Source organism: Calidris pugnax, unplaced genomic scaffold, assembly GCF_001431845.1.
Source record: "Calidris pugnax isolate Ruff unplaced genomic scaffold, ASM143184v1 scaffold208, whole genome shotgun sequence".
Taxonomy (NCBI): domain Eukaryota; kingdom Metazoa; phylum Chordata; class Aves; order Charadriiformes; family Scolopacidae; genus Calidris; species Calidris pugnax.
The window spans coordinates 1,718,571-1,733,448 of record NW_015090967.1 but is presented as its reverse complement, the minus strand read 5'-3'; the positions used below and the strand labels follow the sequence as shown (position 1 = coordinate 1,733,448).

Here is a 14,878-nt window from a genome sequence, read left to right as displayed (position 1 = left end):
CGAAAGAATAGTAAGAACACAGAAGGAAATAAAATTAATTTCATTTCTGCCACTAATAACCTCAGAAGCAGCTTATGAGCACAAAAATGGCCATGGACTGGCCCAAATCTTGCACACGAAGAAATATACCTGTGGTTAATTCAGAGAGCTGACACAATTATTTGATCCATGGGGAAAAATGCACTATGTCTACGTAAGCATACACTGATCTTAGCGCCACTTTAAATAATTCAGGATTCTTGCACAGACTGTAATTGAATAGGCATGTTTATATGTTTTATAAAGTGTTCTAGCTGAATGACATTCAATTCTTTCTTGGTTGCCAACTACAGAGTAAAAAAAAATCATACCTAAGGGTGTAGTCAGAACATATTATGAAAGTCCATACACTTCTCTGTAATAAAGACCCAGACTAATCGTAGTTGGATCAGTGCAAGCCCACTAAGATGACAAACTTAAAGTTGTTTTTGGTAGTTTTGCTGTGAGCAATCCAGAAAACACACCTTCTCATCCCCAAGATAATGTAATTACTTCTTGCAAAGAACCTGTTAACAAACATAATCTTTTTAATCTTCAGGAACTTAGATGGAATACAATCCTCAGGAGACTGCGTTTTTTTCAGTTGTGACAAGCCATGCCTTCGTGTTATTACAGCTGTCAGCTGCACTCCCCCAAATCATGCAGTTCCAGAGAACATCTCATGAAAATGTTGTTGAATCCCCAGGATCATTATGAACTCTCACAAACTACTGAGACCTGTAATTGTTATGTTTACAGCGTGTTAACCAGTTTAGGTAAGTGGTAGCCTTTAGCTAATACTGAAAATGCATGGCATTAGCTTCTAAGATCACGTATTGTCTCATCTGAAATTTACATGCATTGTCTACGCTTACAGAAGAAAGCTGGTTCACACAAATGTTACAGAGCAAGAATGATCCACTTTGTTCTACCATAATACTATGGTTTTCTGCTCTTTTAAAATACCCTTTATAGAAGGCATGGAAGAATGTTGCTTTCAAAGAAGGTTCACCATTAATTCTGGCAAATTTCATACTGTTTACCTTTCCGGACTGCTTAGGTAGTATGAGCTATTGCTGTGATAGACAGTAAAGCAGCTGCTGTCCTAAAGCATATAATTAGGGCAAATCTAGTTATGAACTTTCTAATGCTATATGTCTACCCTCATAATGACAAGAGTGGCTAGGAAGGGCGCACTGTGACAAGAACACGCTGAGTTGCCTTAAATTTAACACACCCAAAAGTATAAAATCATTCACTGTGAGGAATGCAGCATGAGGATTTGTATTTTTATATTTTTTTTGGCCATCTTCAAAAATGGTGCAGTAATTGTAAAAAATATTTGGAATATGCTGATGAAGAAACTGAATATTGAAGAATATGGAAAATATATAGTCGTTGTGTTTATGCATTTAAAATTATTCTACCATTCTAGGGTATATAAGGAAGGGGTTAGTTTAACTGAAATTCCTCAAGGGCACTAGTAATAGTGTACTTGTCTATTTTCAAAATACTTACCTTAGCCACAAAGACAGTTAAGAAATAACATCAGTCTTCATAGTTGTAACAGTGCAGCTAGAAGTGTCATGACAGTGCAAATTACTTTGGTTTAGTAGTGGATGCTTATGAGCTTTGTTCCTAAGGGAAGGTTTTCTCAGAAACGTATGCTTCATATTTGGACGAAAACAGAAATCAGCCTGATGTAGAGCCTGTACACACTGTTCCTAATTTCCAGGACACTATAGGCAGAATACTTCGAGTCATTTTCCCAACCAGATTCCTGTGCCTCTAGTTAAGTTTTTCAAAGATTAAGAAACACAAAAGAGGACTGAAATTAGTCTGTCTGGTTAGGAATCTGGAATTTTGAGAAACTTGTGCACTTGGCTGAGGTCAACAAATCTAGATGACTGCCTCGTTCAGATCACAAATGAGATTAGCACAATAACTGCCTACTCTGTTTCATATACTGCAGGACTGCTCCTGGCTCAGAACAGAAAATCAAAGAGAAAGGGAGCAGGGAGAAAAGCTTCCAAAGATACATAAAGTAGCTGAAAATACACTGGAAGGTCAACAACACATCAAGTTTACATAGATTTGAAGGAGACTGGGCACTGAAACATGAATCTAGAGTTAACTTTTTCTGAGATTCGGGTGTGTTCAGTACTTAACACAGATGGCACAAATGTCCTCCTCTCCATGAACATGTAGCCTACATGTAGTTCAGGAGACAAAAGTCTAATGTACATGGGTTCAAAAGAGTAGCAATATACAAGTAAAAGCACAAAGGTACTATAAAACCACATTAGGATGCCAATAAATTGGTTGAATGATTAAAAGATCTCCATGCACTGTGAAGTGAAGGGTTAAAAAGTTTCCATATCTCACTTAAACATGGAAGCTGAGACCTAAGGAGACGTAGCAGCTTGCTTAGCCCTGTAGCAAATCAATGGTAGATTTTCCAGTTTAGTACCTCATGTACTGCTATATGATTGTGACTTTGGGGAGCAATAATCCTCAAAGACAATGGGATTTCATAGCCTTGGAAAACTTTGGTATATCCAAACTTAAAGCTAAGCCATTATTTTCTTATGGTGCTCTCAAAGGAGATCTGCTACTGCGGCTAACTATGCTAAACTGTTAAAAAACTGAGAATACATTCCTCCAAAAAACCCCAAGGAAACAGCACAAACCTTTGAATTTGTACACCTCTCCAAACAAGGCAGAAGAAGTCAGCTTGAAAGAATGAAAACAGATTAAAATGAATATCCTAAAATGATGCAAGTATGGAGGAGAAGAGTGAGCATGTGAGAGAGACCTGAGAGGGGGAGCCACGGGGAAAGGTGGTAGGGTAGGGCTTCTGTCCTTACTTGGCACAAGCCGCTGATGCACATGTCCAGGGATTCAGTGTAGCACCGGGTCCCATCCAGAACCTTTGGAGCCAGCTCCACAACCAGAGCTGCTCCTCTGGCCTGGCACTTCAGCGAGCATGGGTTGTCAGGGTCATTAGAGACGGGAAGCCACTCATAAAACTGTCCCTGGTACTTGACGTCATTGTGAGCAGAGCACTGCTGGGCACGAAAATCACCTGCTTCTGGCGGGCAATCCTGCAGAAAAGAAAGAGGAAAAGGTCAGCAGGTCTATTCAGGACAGCCAGTCACAGCATCATGCAGCCGGCTGCACTCCACAGCTGCCAGATGTAGAGAGATTTTCTGTTTAGACAAAGAAGACTGGTTGAAATAGCTGCAGCTTCACAGAATTCAACTGCATAATTATACCTTTCTTTCTTCTTTCCCCAAAAGTATTGAAAGAACATCAAGATCATGTGTAAATATGCCTGGAACATAAGAAACACACTGTACGTGTCTTAACCATAGCTCCAAAATGCTCTTGCTGAGCCTCTTTCCACTTGTGCACATATGTGCAGAAGTGTGTGTGCACAGACACTCTCTTCCAGCCAAACCTTCCTCTTTGTTTGAAGAAAAAGAAAAAAGAATTGCATGATTTAATTGTTTGTTTATTTAAGCTCTTCTCACTAGTTTTTTCTTTTTTTGCCTTAGTGACCTAAATCAGTTAGTAGAGCAACAAGAATCGGAAAAAGGTGATGCATACTTGCATTTTTTAATTTAAGATTTCAAAACTCACATAACTAGTGACCTACTATTATGTTAATGGGAAGACCTTTAAAAAACTCTGTTGCTAATCCTTCAGAAGACATATAAACCCTACTCTGAACCTTATTCACCTGATGTAAAAAACAAAGACCACTTACACTACTTAAAGTCTCTTGTTGATGAGTGTGAGGTTTTTCCTATCCACATACACTTTCCTGCCATCATTTAGCACTAAAAACCATGAGTGAAATTCTTGAGAGAGCACAAGAGCTTGAAAATCATGAGACTTCAAGCAAAATAAACAGGTTCCTTTTATTTCCTTTCCAGTTTTTGATCCTTGAAGAATGATATTTCAAGTTTTCCTGTGCAAGCAACCACAAAGACTAGAGATTAATTCCATTTTTTTTGAAGTAACCTGAATTTCTTACATAATTACTGGAACACAGAAGCTAAGCTTTAGTAAAAACATTAAATATAATGAGAACTGTGATAAAAAAGCAAATGTTTGCAATATGGCTGCCTCAGTTTACTAAGGTCCCATAGTCCTCCACCTTGCCGCTGTAAGGAAATCTACTTCCCGATGACACCTAGAAATACTAGGTGAAATGAATACCTGTTATGCATTTTGCTTGAGGACTGTAACATCTTTATACAGAATCATACATGTAGACTTGCTAGAGAAGGATTTTAATGTATACAGAACAACATAACCAGACAATATTCTTATAAGATTCTCTGTTTGTCCTCAAACTACTTAATCATAGAGAAATTCAAGTATAATTAAGGACAACCTTACTCACAGACTTCTTATCCTCCCAGCTAGTAAAGTCTTGCTGCTATTGAGGCAAAATGTACATTCTAGGGTTTAAATAATCACCTCTGTATCTCAGACCTTTTTCTACACCTTCATCACTAATGCTCTTCTGCTTCTATTGAATAGGGCAGATTACTACAGCTTTCAATACGAATTGCATGGAGGCTTCATGTCACTTTATGACTTTAAAGGAGCAGCATTTAGTACTAGAGCCTAAAATAAAACCTGCATTAAAAATCAAGCTTTCAAACTTTTCCCTGAAGCAAGCTGGCAGAATCTAAGCTGTAAATTTGTCATTTGGGTACCCTTGGCTCAAGCAAGGGATAACCAACCTGGCCTCTCATTCACTGTGCAGTGGCAATGTGTCTATGGCCCATCTTGTTGGACTGTTGGACGATGCTGAATCTCACCACTCCTAACATTTCTCATCATGAACCATACACACATACAAGTCATGACCTTAAACTACAGATCTTCAGCTAATTTGCTTTGTACCATGATAGCAAATTTTCAGTTGATTTGATTTGTGTTTGTGTTGCAGCCCACAAGTAATGGGTCAAGCTCCAGCTAAAAGTTTTTGCTGCCTAAGTACCAGGGAATAGTGTTCCTGCTAGAAAAGGTTAAATGGATTAAAGTGTAAGAGAAAAAAAAAAAAAAGGATTTGAGCTAAATCTTTCTCTATAAAAAATATGTACTAAAGAGCAATAATCCAGAGCTCATTCATTCTTTTTGAAAGTGGAAATTGAAAGTCCGAGCTTGTAGCTGGAATTTTACTGCTGGAGGACTCAGACAGCAGACAGTTTTCCTATTCCCATGTTATGGAAAATTAAAGGAAAAACAAAAAGTAAGATGTTGAAAGTATTTCAGTTTGATTTTAAAATCTCCAGAAAAACTTAGAGGCAATTATGCCCTTTTTGTAATCTGGGCAAACTGTTCATAAGGGACAAAGTTTGGACTGCAGCACAGAATGCAGAGACCAGAAAAATATGTGGGAAATTCATTATTCCTCTGTAGCTGTGTAATTAGAGAAAAAGTGGTCTTTATGTTCTGCTTTTAAACAGAGGATGAACAAGACAGTTACAGCTTGACCGAAGATCTGGTTTAGCTCTATTTTCAAGTACAGAAGAGACAAGCAAAGAGGAACACTGTGGCCTTATTTCCTGCCACAAAATCTTCTGGTGCATATCCTTCTCTGAATTTTTCTGTCCATAAATGAATACAATCAGGTCTATATTGGCTTGGCTTAGGCTTGCTGCAGAGATCCAAGCCAACTCTCTTGCTTGGTTCAAGCTTGGCTCTACCTTTGAAACTTTCTGGCTTGCAATAGCTTTATTTTTACAAAGACAGAAAGGCCCAATAAAGCACACGACATACAGAGTTCATAATCCTGCTTTGTACAGGATTCAATACTATGTTTGTTGTGTTGGAATTTATTTTTAAATCAAAGAAAGAAAAAATGTACAGTCAACATAACAAGCTTTCAGGACACGGCAGGTGACCAGGACTGATGTTAAATACTTCAAGTCTTTGATATCATGATCAAAATAAAACAATGGATTTAAATAGTAAAGCTTCTGTTTAAAAAAGTTTTCATGTGAAACTTGAAGCCATTCAAAGAACACATTCAAGCAGTCAGAAATGCAGGCATGCATACTTATCTTGGCACACAGATACGAAAAAGGGTCACAGTCTGGCCCACACTTTTCTCCTACTGAAATCTTGAATCCAAATCTACCTGAAGGCCTTGAGGATCCCTTTGACTCAGGGGGAAACTTTCCTGCCAGTTAGGAAAGCACATGTACTTGCACCAACATACATAACACCTGCTTAACCTGTGCACTGTTTTTTTATACCAAAACAGGCAATGTCAAAAAAGTCATGGTCTGAATATTACCCATCATCACAGGTGACTAAGACTGAAAAAGTGGGAACTGTACAGAATTGGCACGGCTTATTAATCTCCTGTCCATGGGGATTTTTGCTTTTAAAATTTACTATTTATCGTTTGTATTACATGTCAGTGAGGATCACAGCCTCTTTGTGCTGACCTTTGTGCAATCATATAATGAAAGACAGGTGTAAGCTCACAGCCTATAAATGAGTATTCTTGTTGTTCAAATAACAGATAAAGCAAAATCAGCGTTTAGTTGAATATTTGTTCAAGCAGTAAATTGCTATTTTCTTCTGAACACTTTGCACACCTTTAGATAAGAAGGTTTGCTGGTTTGAACCTTCTTGTGCCTCATTTCTGCAGTGCTGGCTCCTGGACAGGAGAAACTATAGACTTTGACTCCACAAAGCCTTTTCCTCTCTTAAAATAATCGGCCTGCCTTCAGTATGTGCATGGGGGCTTGGTGGAAGGGGATCCTCTGCAGCTGCCAGCTAGCACTGCTTCACTGAAGTTAACATTTTACTCCATTGAAGGCTGTGATCCTGGAAGATCTCTGACAATAGATCTTTGTTTACCTGCACAGCAGATTGATAGACAAGGGTGTGTGCCCACACTTTGAGAGAGCCAGAAGTCACGGGCCAAGTCAGCGTAGCAGTGAACCCAAAGTAGCATATCTTTGCATGGGTTATGTAGTTCTGCAAGGTATTTTGCTAACCACATCCGCATGGCCTATGTTTGGCTTGGAGCATGCAGCAGCACTGGTATCTGGCCGCAAAAGCACTGCAGTCCTGCTTCAGGTTACTCCAGCTGTGGTGCTATATTCAAGTCTTACTGGTTCTTGTTTTCTTTTGGAAATTATCTGTGGGCTCCTGCAGACATGAGGAACCACTGCCATTGCACTCCTTGAGGAATCAGAAAGAACTAATAAACTTGAAAGTCTCGTCTAAGCCCATTTATCTTCAAGCTTCCTATTCATTAAGACTTTTTAGGGAAGAAAATTTCCAGTGAATAGGAAACAACTGTTCCTCTTCTAACTCTGTGAGTCCTAGATGGCTGTTTCATGACCTTTAACTTGTGAAGGCTCGTGAGATATTCCTGAAACACTGAGAGTGTGCTGGATACCTATAATCTCCGTTCATCCTATAAGGTCAAGATTTCCTCCACTGCAATGAAAATATATATCATTTTAAAGATGATCAGAAACCCCTTTGATGTATGAAAACTATTTTAAAATAAACACAGGAGTTTCATCTTCACCTCTAAGGCACCTAAAGCTGGCCATATTATTACGGTTTCATTCCCTTCTTCACATCCAATTTTTTTTTTTTTAACTTGACCTCCTATTTGACCTTATTGTAACTCATAAGGTCCCTGGAATTTTGCCATGTCTGAATCCCATTCAAAACAATTTCTATTAATCAACAAACCAGTGAAAAAGATAAGATGAATCCCAGATGTCCCTTGATGGTGATAGGTAGATCAGATTTCATGGGACAAAAGACGGTCAGGCTTTTTAAAGTTTACTTAGTGGGTGAAATGTGGAAGATCATATCTAAGCTGCAATACGTGGAAACAGTCGAGGAACCTTAAAACAGTTTATAATATATGTGCTTGTATATTTGCAGAGGCCAAGAATGATTTACTATACCTGGAGCTTTTCCTCTGTGCAAAAAATGACTAACAACTGGACTACTCTGTGCAGCATCTGACAGAACAGCTTATTGAACCAGTTCCATGAAGTGTGCACAGCATTTCAGCTACACCAATTTCCCTACTGAGGAAGAAAACCTGAGGTCCTCAAGCAGTGGCTTGCCCAAGACTAAATAAGAACTTTAGCTAAAAGTACAGAGACTTAGGAGGTCTAGGGATTTAACAGAAACTACACTCAGACCTGAAGCCTTGTTGAGTGCCCTGCTTGAATTAAGTTCCTTGCAGCCAGATTTTTCACTAACCTACTCCAGTGAACTTCTAAGTAGGTTAGGATCATGTTTAGCTGCTTAAATCGATAGGAGTTCATAATATAGCTTTCTCTGACAACCCCAAGCCACTGCAATAGCTGACAGAGAGAAGCATAAGAGAAATAATATAACCAAAATAAATGGGGAGTATCAGCAGAGTCTTCTACTCTATATTAAATAGACACGGAGTGGAGATTAGGCCTAAAACAGTCAGTGAAAGACTCGTCATTAGAAAGATTTATAAGATCAATTTTTGACAAAGAAACGTTTTGTTTTGTCTTAAAGTATGCTCCCATTTTTAGCAAGTAATTCAATATGCAGGTTTTCATGTCATTTTGAGATTTTTATTTGTTCACACCTTTTAAATATTAAAGTGTTTAAATTAGAGACAGTAACTTGTATTTCAGCTTGAAAAACTTCCAGATACTTCAGTCAAACTAATAGAAGCACATAATATTAGAGTACACTTTCCTAAAGGCATCATAGGTGCCACATTGGCTATCTAAAAGAGATATGAAAATTTTAAAAATTATTATTATTATCATCAGAAAGTTTGAATTTAAGTCTAGGAATCATCCAGAGTCCTGAACAGAATCTTGAAATGCCACCATCATGGAAGCGATCCAGGTTCTTTGGTCTACAGAATGGCAGTAATGGGGTTTTTTTTGTTCTTTTTTTAATAGTCAAAGATTCACAGGTCTACTTGCCGAGAAAACAGCAAATTTAGAAGTCAAAGCTGCTACCACTAGCAACATACTAAAAGCATTTGTTTCTAAGTATAAGGAAATAATTCCTAGATGACACACTGAGGTTCTATAATGCACCCATTCAGAAATAAGATGGTAGTTATTAAAATCTAGCATTCTGAAGAAGAGACTGTAGTCACAATAAATTATCTGAGTTTGGAAGAATTTCCACTTAAAAAATAAACTGACACTAAGTAAATCTGGTGTTAGTAAGGAGTTGTGTAATGCTTATACTTTTTCTTTTTAATTTGTATTTTTTTTATCTTACTGCAAAAGGCAAACTGGGAGGCTTGATTGCAAAAGATTTCATATGGCATTTCTAGCCGCCAGAGGGTAAAAGAAATAAATTCTGCTAATAACTTTTGTAGATCTGAAAAAATTATACCTGGTGATGATGCTTCTCATACACAGAAGCCAATGACTCTGAAAATTATGTACATATATGGAAGTTTAGGTTTGACATTTTCCAACAAGCTGGGTTTTGGTGCCTGGAAAGAAGATAGTGTCATTTTGTCAAAAGTAACATGGGCAATATTGGTGCTGGTGTGTACGAAATGCAGCATGAGCTGATAAGAAACAGAGATGGAAGTAGTTTGTCTGAATACAAGCCAAAAAATGGGGGATGTCATTACACTGGGTATTTCAGCCAAGTGAAGAAAGTGGAGTATATATAAAAAAGAGCTGCAGGTGGTGTTTACAGGTTTTGGTGGCCTGATTAATGGGATCTACCATCTACAAATTTTATCTTATCTAGGTTTAACGGAACTGCTCCAAACATTGTTGAAAGAGCTAGTAACGTTGTGCAGCTTCCAGCATTGTCTATTTTCATGTCAAACAGCAAAATCTCAAGAGCAGTTTTATATGTGGTGTTCATCATCATGCTGGCAGGTATAAGCAAGTAAATATGAAAAGCAAAGTCCTTTGGGAATAAAGTGCCGGTCTCATGCATCTTATTTGTTTTTTCTGGTCTGATTCAGAAAGCAGTGCAACAAAGGGAAAAATGTCAAGGAAAATAAAAATGTTTTAGATCACAAAAAGAGGTTTGATAATTGAGATTGAAGAAAGAAGGCATGAAGACAGTACACATTCCAACACACAACCTTCAGATAGATTTTCATATAAAAGGGGAAGAGAAAGCAAAAAACAGCATAGTGGCAGAAGGACTGAAAAAGAGAAAGGCAAAATGAGGCAGCATGGTATCGTGGTAAAAAAGCTGGAGGGAACCTGGCAACTAAGAACATGCCTAGAAGAAGGAACAGGCAGCGTGCTAGCTTGCGGGGGGGTGGGGTGGTGGAAAGAAGCAGAACTGGTAAAAAAATCTTACTCTGAGTTTGGAAATATTTTTGTTTATTTTGCATAATGTTTAGTATAACAACCCAACTAGATACAAAAACATGTTTTTGTTGCATTCAGAGTAATTTTCTAAAGAAAAACAAATTACTCCCTCTCTCTCCTCCACAATTATATTCTAAAATGGCTGGAAACATACTTGGAGTCAATATGAATAGTAAGAAGAAAAAAAGCAGATGCAATTCAACCCTAAATCATCTTCAGACTCCCTCATTCCTTCTTTTACTATTTACACATGTGGCTTCATACCCGTAATCTTTCCAGATTCTGATCAACACCAGGCAATGCAAGTGGTGAACATACTGGACTGAATCAGTTCTTTTAAGGACTGCTCAGAAGCTTTATAGGCAGCAGTGTCAATCTCTCATATAGTCTATACTACACAAAATGGTTTAGCATCCCTAGAACAATACGGGTCACAGAAAAAACAGGCACTCAACTCTCTCCCCTTGCCTCTTTTTTTCTTTATCTCATTCTTCCCCCTGCCCCGTAATTTAATTTCAGAATGAATTAAAACCAGCTGTAGCAAAATTGTGCAAATGATAGTGCCTATGAAAACGTGTTCATTGCCAGACTCCAAGAAGTAGTCTTCCCATTCTCCAATTTCACCTTTGAAATAAGAGTTTGCTTTTAGTGTATGTTACTACCCTTCCTTTTCTGTAAGAGGACAGTCATATAAACAAACATGTGTCTGTTTACAGAAAGACAACTTGCAGAAAATATAAAGACTGGATATTTTATGAACAGTAACATCAGTCCTCAAGTTACACACAAGCTAATGGTAATAAAAACTTGTATTTCAGGACTCACAGATTTCCAAAGAATCAGAAAGGAATTTTCCACAATGCATGATAGCTCGCTTCATTTGCAGGGGTGGAATGAAGGGAATTGCTCTCATTTTCCTTTATAGTGACTGTCATCTAACAGATGCAATTGTAAGTCTCATTGAGCCTGGAAGTTCTGTTCTCCTGATTTTCAGTGTCTTTATGAATGAAATCTTAAAAGGTAAAGTCTGAGTTAACAAAAATACAAAAAATATTGTGTGCTTTTTCCAGTGCAGAATTCCATGCCAAGCCATGGGGTTAATGAATTGTTTTCAAGACCCAGTTGTGTGTAACGTTGGATTTTGGAGATAAAGACAATAGACTTCATTAAAGAGAAATTATATTTTTTACTGTTCTGAAAGAGACAAACAGTGTTTTAGTGGTACAGCTACACCATTCAGTAACAGAATGGATTTCAGCTCAGAGATACACATCCAGGTTTCCCAAACTGCCTTAGGTTCATACTGGAGCTGCACAAGGTATTTCAAAGTGGTACCTAGCCCCAGAAACACGAGGCTGAGGACCACCATGGCTGTGACAGGATCCTACCAGAAGTTATGATGCTGATCATGGTGGCAGTGACCTTGTAATGACTGATGTTGTGAATGCTGGTGCACAGTATTTCAGAATAGTGACGATGGTAAGTGGAAGGGCGTAACATCTGAATCAAAGACTCAATATACTTTAAAAATGGAAAATACTTTTCACTGAAATCAAATATCTGCAAAATGAATACAGCCAAGTACTTTCCTTGTGACATAAAGCTGTATTTGGAGGTCCTGGTCAAATTATGATGCAGTCAGAATCTTGCAAACAGTTTCATTTATTGCTGGTTTTGCAAGTTTACCAAAAACAAATGAAAACTCATTTAATCTTTTTATTAAGGAAAAGAGCAATGTGGCACAACCTATTCTTTAGCCTCACCAAAAAAGGGGGGTTAAAATCATAAATGCAGGCCTAGGTCTTAGTGATTCAGTGGCAAAACTGTCACTGATTTCAGCATAGTAATGCACTTTGAAAGTTTCAGTTTGGATTATTTGGTATGAAATAATTAGGTGAGTTCTGCAGCTGCATGCCTCGCTGCTGTGTTGGAAAGTCTGGAGCCAAATATTGCCAAATACAAGGTATGTAAAGGAAACTGCCTGACAAAACTATGCAATGCTCTTATTTTGAAAGAAAACTGTTCAGGTGCACATTTCCGAAACAGAATCTAAGCTAAAAATATCATCTGAATAATTATTCCTTATCTTGGAAAGCTAAGCTCAATGATTCCAAAGTAAGGGTTGCAACTCGGGTAAAACCCCAGCTCTCATCAGGATGATCCAGGAGCAGCTGACAGGAGCAGAGCAGGATGTTAGTTTGTCTCGCTGCTCTGAGCATACACAAGGGCATGTCAGAGGGGAAGGGGACTGTCACAATGTGCATGTATTCACAAATTAAAACAAAACTGATGAGTCTAACTGTAGTCCAGTTAGCCTTTAACAGTATTTATCTTTTCCTGTGTGTGTCTTAGTCTACAGAGCTACAGCATTCAACTTGACTGGTACCAATCAACCATTCCCTCCACACTCATGGTGTAGTCGAAATGCCTCGGAGATGGAAATTGGACTGTTAATCGGCTGTCAGACCTACTTATGGACTACTCCAGTTGTTGTCAGTTGTTGAAGCATATGTCTAGACTCATGAGAGGTTTCAGGAGCCAAAAGGATACACCCAGAGCAATTTTCAGAGGAAGAAGTGTGAGAAATCTTACCACATGGGAGACTACAACTTGGATAAAAGCATTTTCTTTCATTATGAAATGTTGTCTATCGAAGAAAATATAAGCTAAATATGAAGGAAAGTCATCATTTTTTTAACTTAAATTTCTAAACTTTTTTAGACAAAGCAGCTATTGAAAGGCTTCTGAATATATCCCTATCAGGCATGAGAAAGCTTTGCCTTGTGCACATTTGATTTCATTTTCCGTCTTTACTGGTAAAACTGACATTTCTCCATGTAATTTGAGAGCTTTTACTATTCTTGGCATCCAATAAAAGTTTCCATAAGAGAGTCTTTATTTCCATTTTCACCAGTGAAAACACACTTTCACTTTGGTGAGCACAGAAGTTAAAGTTTCTTATTTTATTGTATTGAAAACTATATTCACCATATATAAAAAACAAGCAAGAGTCTTTGGAAAGGCCAAAACACTGGTACAGGCTACCTAAAACTGTTTTTTTCAAGACATGCAACATAATTCCAGTGCTGGGAGGGCACAGGTGAACAGAAACATTTATCTCTTACTAGTCTTCAATCCTTAACAGCTTAATCCTCCAGCCTGACAGACTACCCAATGTGAACCAGCCATTACCAAAGTAATACTGGGAACACGAGTGGTCACGATTCTGTTGGGGGCTTGTAAAGAGCAACTCTGAAGTTGCTGACACCATATTTGGAAAGGCTGTGACTGCAATCCCTTCCCAACAGTTCTAGCATTGTGCTGTGCCATGACCTCTCCAGCTTTTCAGGAAACTGACAAAGGATTGCCTGCGGTCCTGTGGTATGGAGGCAGGTTTGGTAGCTACAGCATTCTCACTATCACATTACCAAATTATTTTATGTAGTATGGACGTGACTGTCATATGTGATTATTTGTATTGTATCAAAGCTATACTTCACTTACCACATTGCTGCACGTCCTGTACCGGATGTTTCGCCCTTCACAGGTCCTGTGTCCAAAAATTAAAAACAAACCCAAAAACATTAATAGCTGAATATAAAAAGCAAAGGCACAAAGTTTACTGTGTTGACATCTTTCTTATAAAGATCTCTAAGCACCTAATCCCACATTCTTCCCAGAAGTTAAGGGGTTTATGTCCTTACACGAGTGTTGAGGTATGAATTCTACAACTCTTCAGTTTCCTACCTTTGCTTTAAAAATGAGTTTCTAGAAGGTGGTGTCAGTTTATAAATGCAATTGGAGGTCAGAGTACGGAGCTTACACATTGGAAATCAACATGTGTCCCTACCCAGCTACCTACAAGGGCACAGCTCCATGTCCACCCAGGCTCACACCTTCGCACTTTGTCTGCTGGGGAGCAACCTGTGCCCTGGGAGGAAGGGAAGTGCCTGCAGCAGTGAGAAATGACAGGCTAGAAGGACATGACCTTTTCCCAATTGCCTGAGGGGAAAAGGAGAGCATAAAACTTCCCCCCTACTCCTCCCCCACCCCACCAGCCCCTCGCCACTCGCAGATCCCTGTGCAGAACAGCATCCAAAGAGCAGCTGGGCCCAGCAGAGGTCATGAAGAGCACGTGCCCTGATGTGTGCTCTCCATGGCTCTCCTCCTTCTCCCCCACAGCAGACCCATACCAGCCCTGATGCTGGCAGGGCTCCCAGAAGAAAGGTCAACACCCAGATATCTTTTTAGCACTCAGCAGCCTGTATTCTGAGTATTTGACCTTGGGTGAAGTTTCATGTGTTTTATGAGTTCAGACAGCATGCTCAATGGAGGTCCTCAGAATGCAGGGTTCGGTTTTTAAAGATTATCCTTCAAAAGAATAGAATTCCTTACATTTTTAATTTCTTAATTCACAGCTTTCCCCCCACAACCTTCTTTCTTTTTTTTTTTTCTTTTTTTTTTTTTTTTTTTTGGCGGGGGTTTTAAAACAACAAAATTACGTG

General features: G+C 38.6%; 1 protein-coding gene across 2 annotated transcripts in view; it reads right to left on the bottom strand.

The window, feature by feature from the left end:
• The window catches only part of ADAMTSL1 (ADAMTS like 1), a 208,822-nt gene that overhangs the window by 153,780 nt on the left and 40,164 nt on the right, over positions 1-14,878 (bottom strand). For both annotated transcript variants that reach the window (XM_014952589.1, XM_014952590.1), the window contains exons 3-4: positions 13,878-13,923; positions 2,886-3,122 (exon numbers count right to left, since the gene is read on the bottom strand). In XM_014952589.1, the coding sequence (XP_014808075.1) occupies positions 2,886-3,122; positions 13,878-13,923 (283 nt within the window). The remainder of the gene's footprint in view (positions 1-2,885; positions 3,123-13,877; positions 13,924-14,878) is intronic.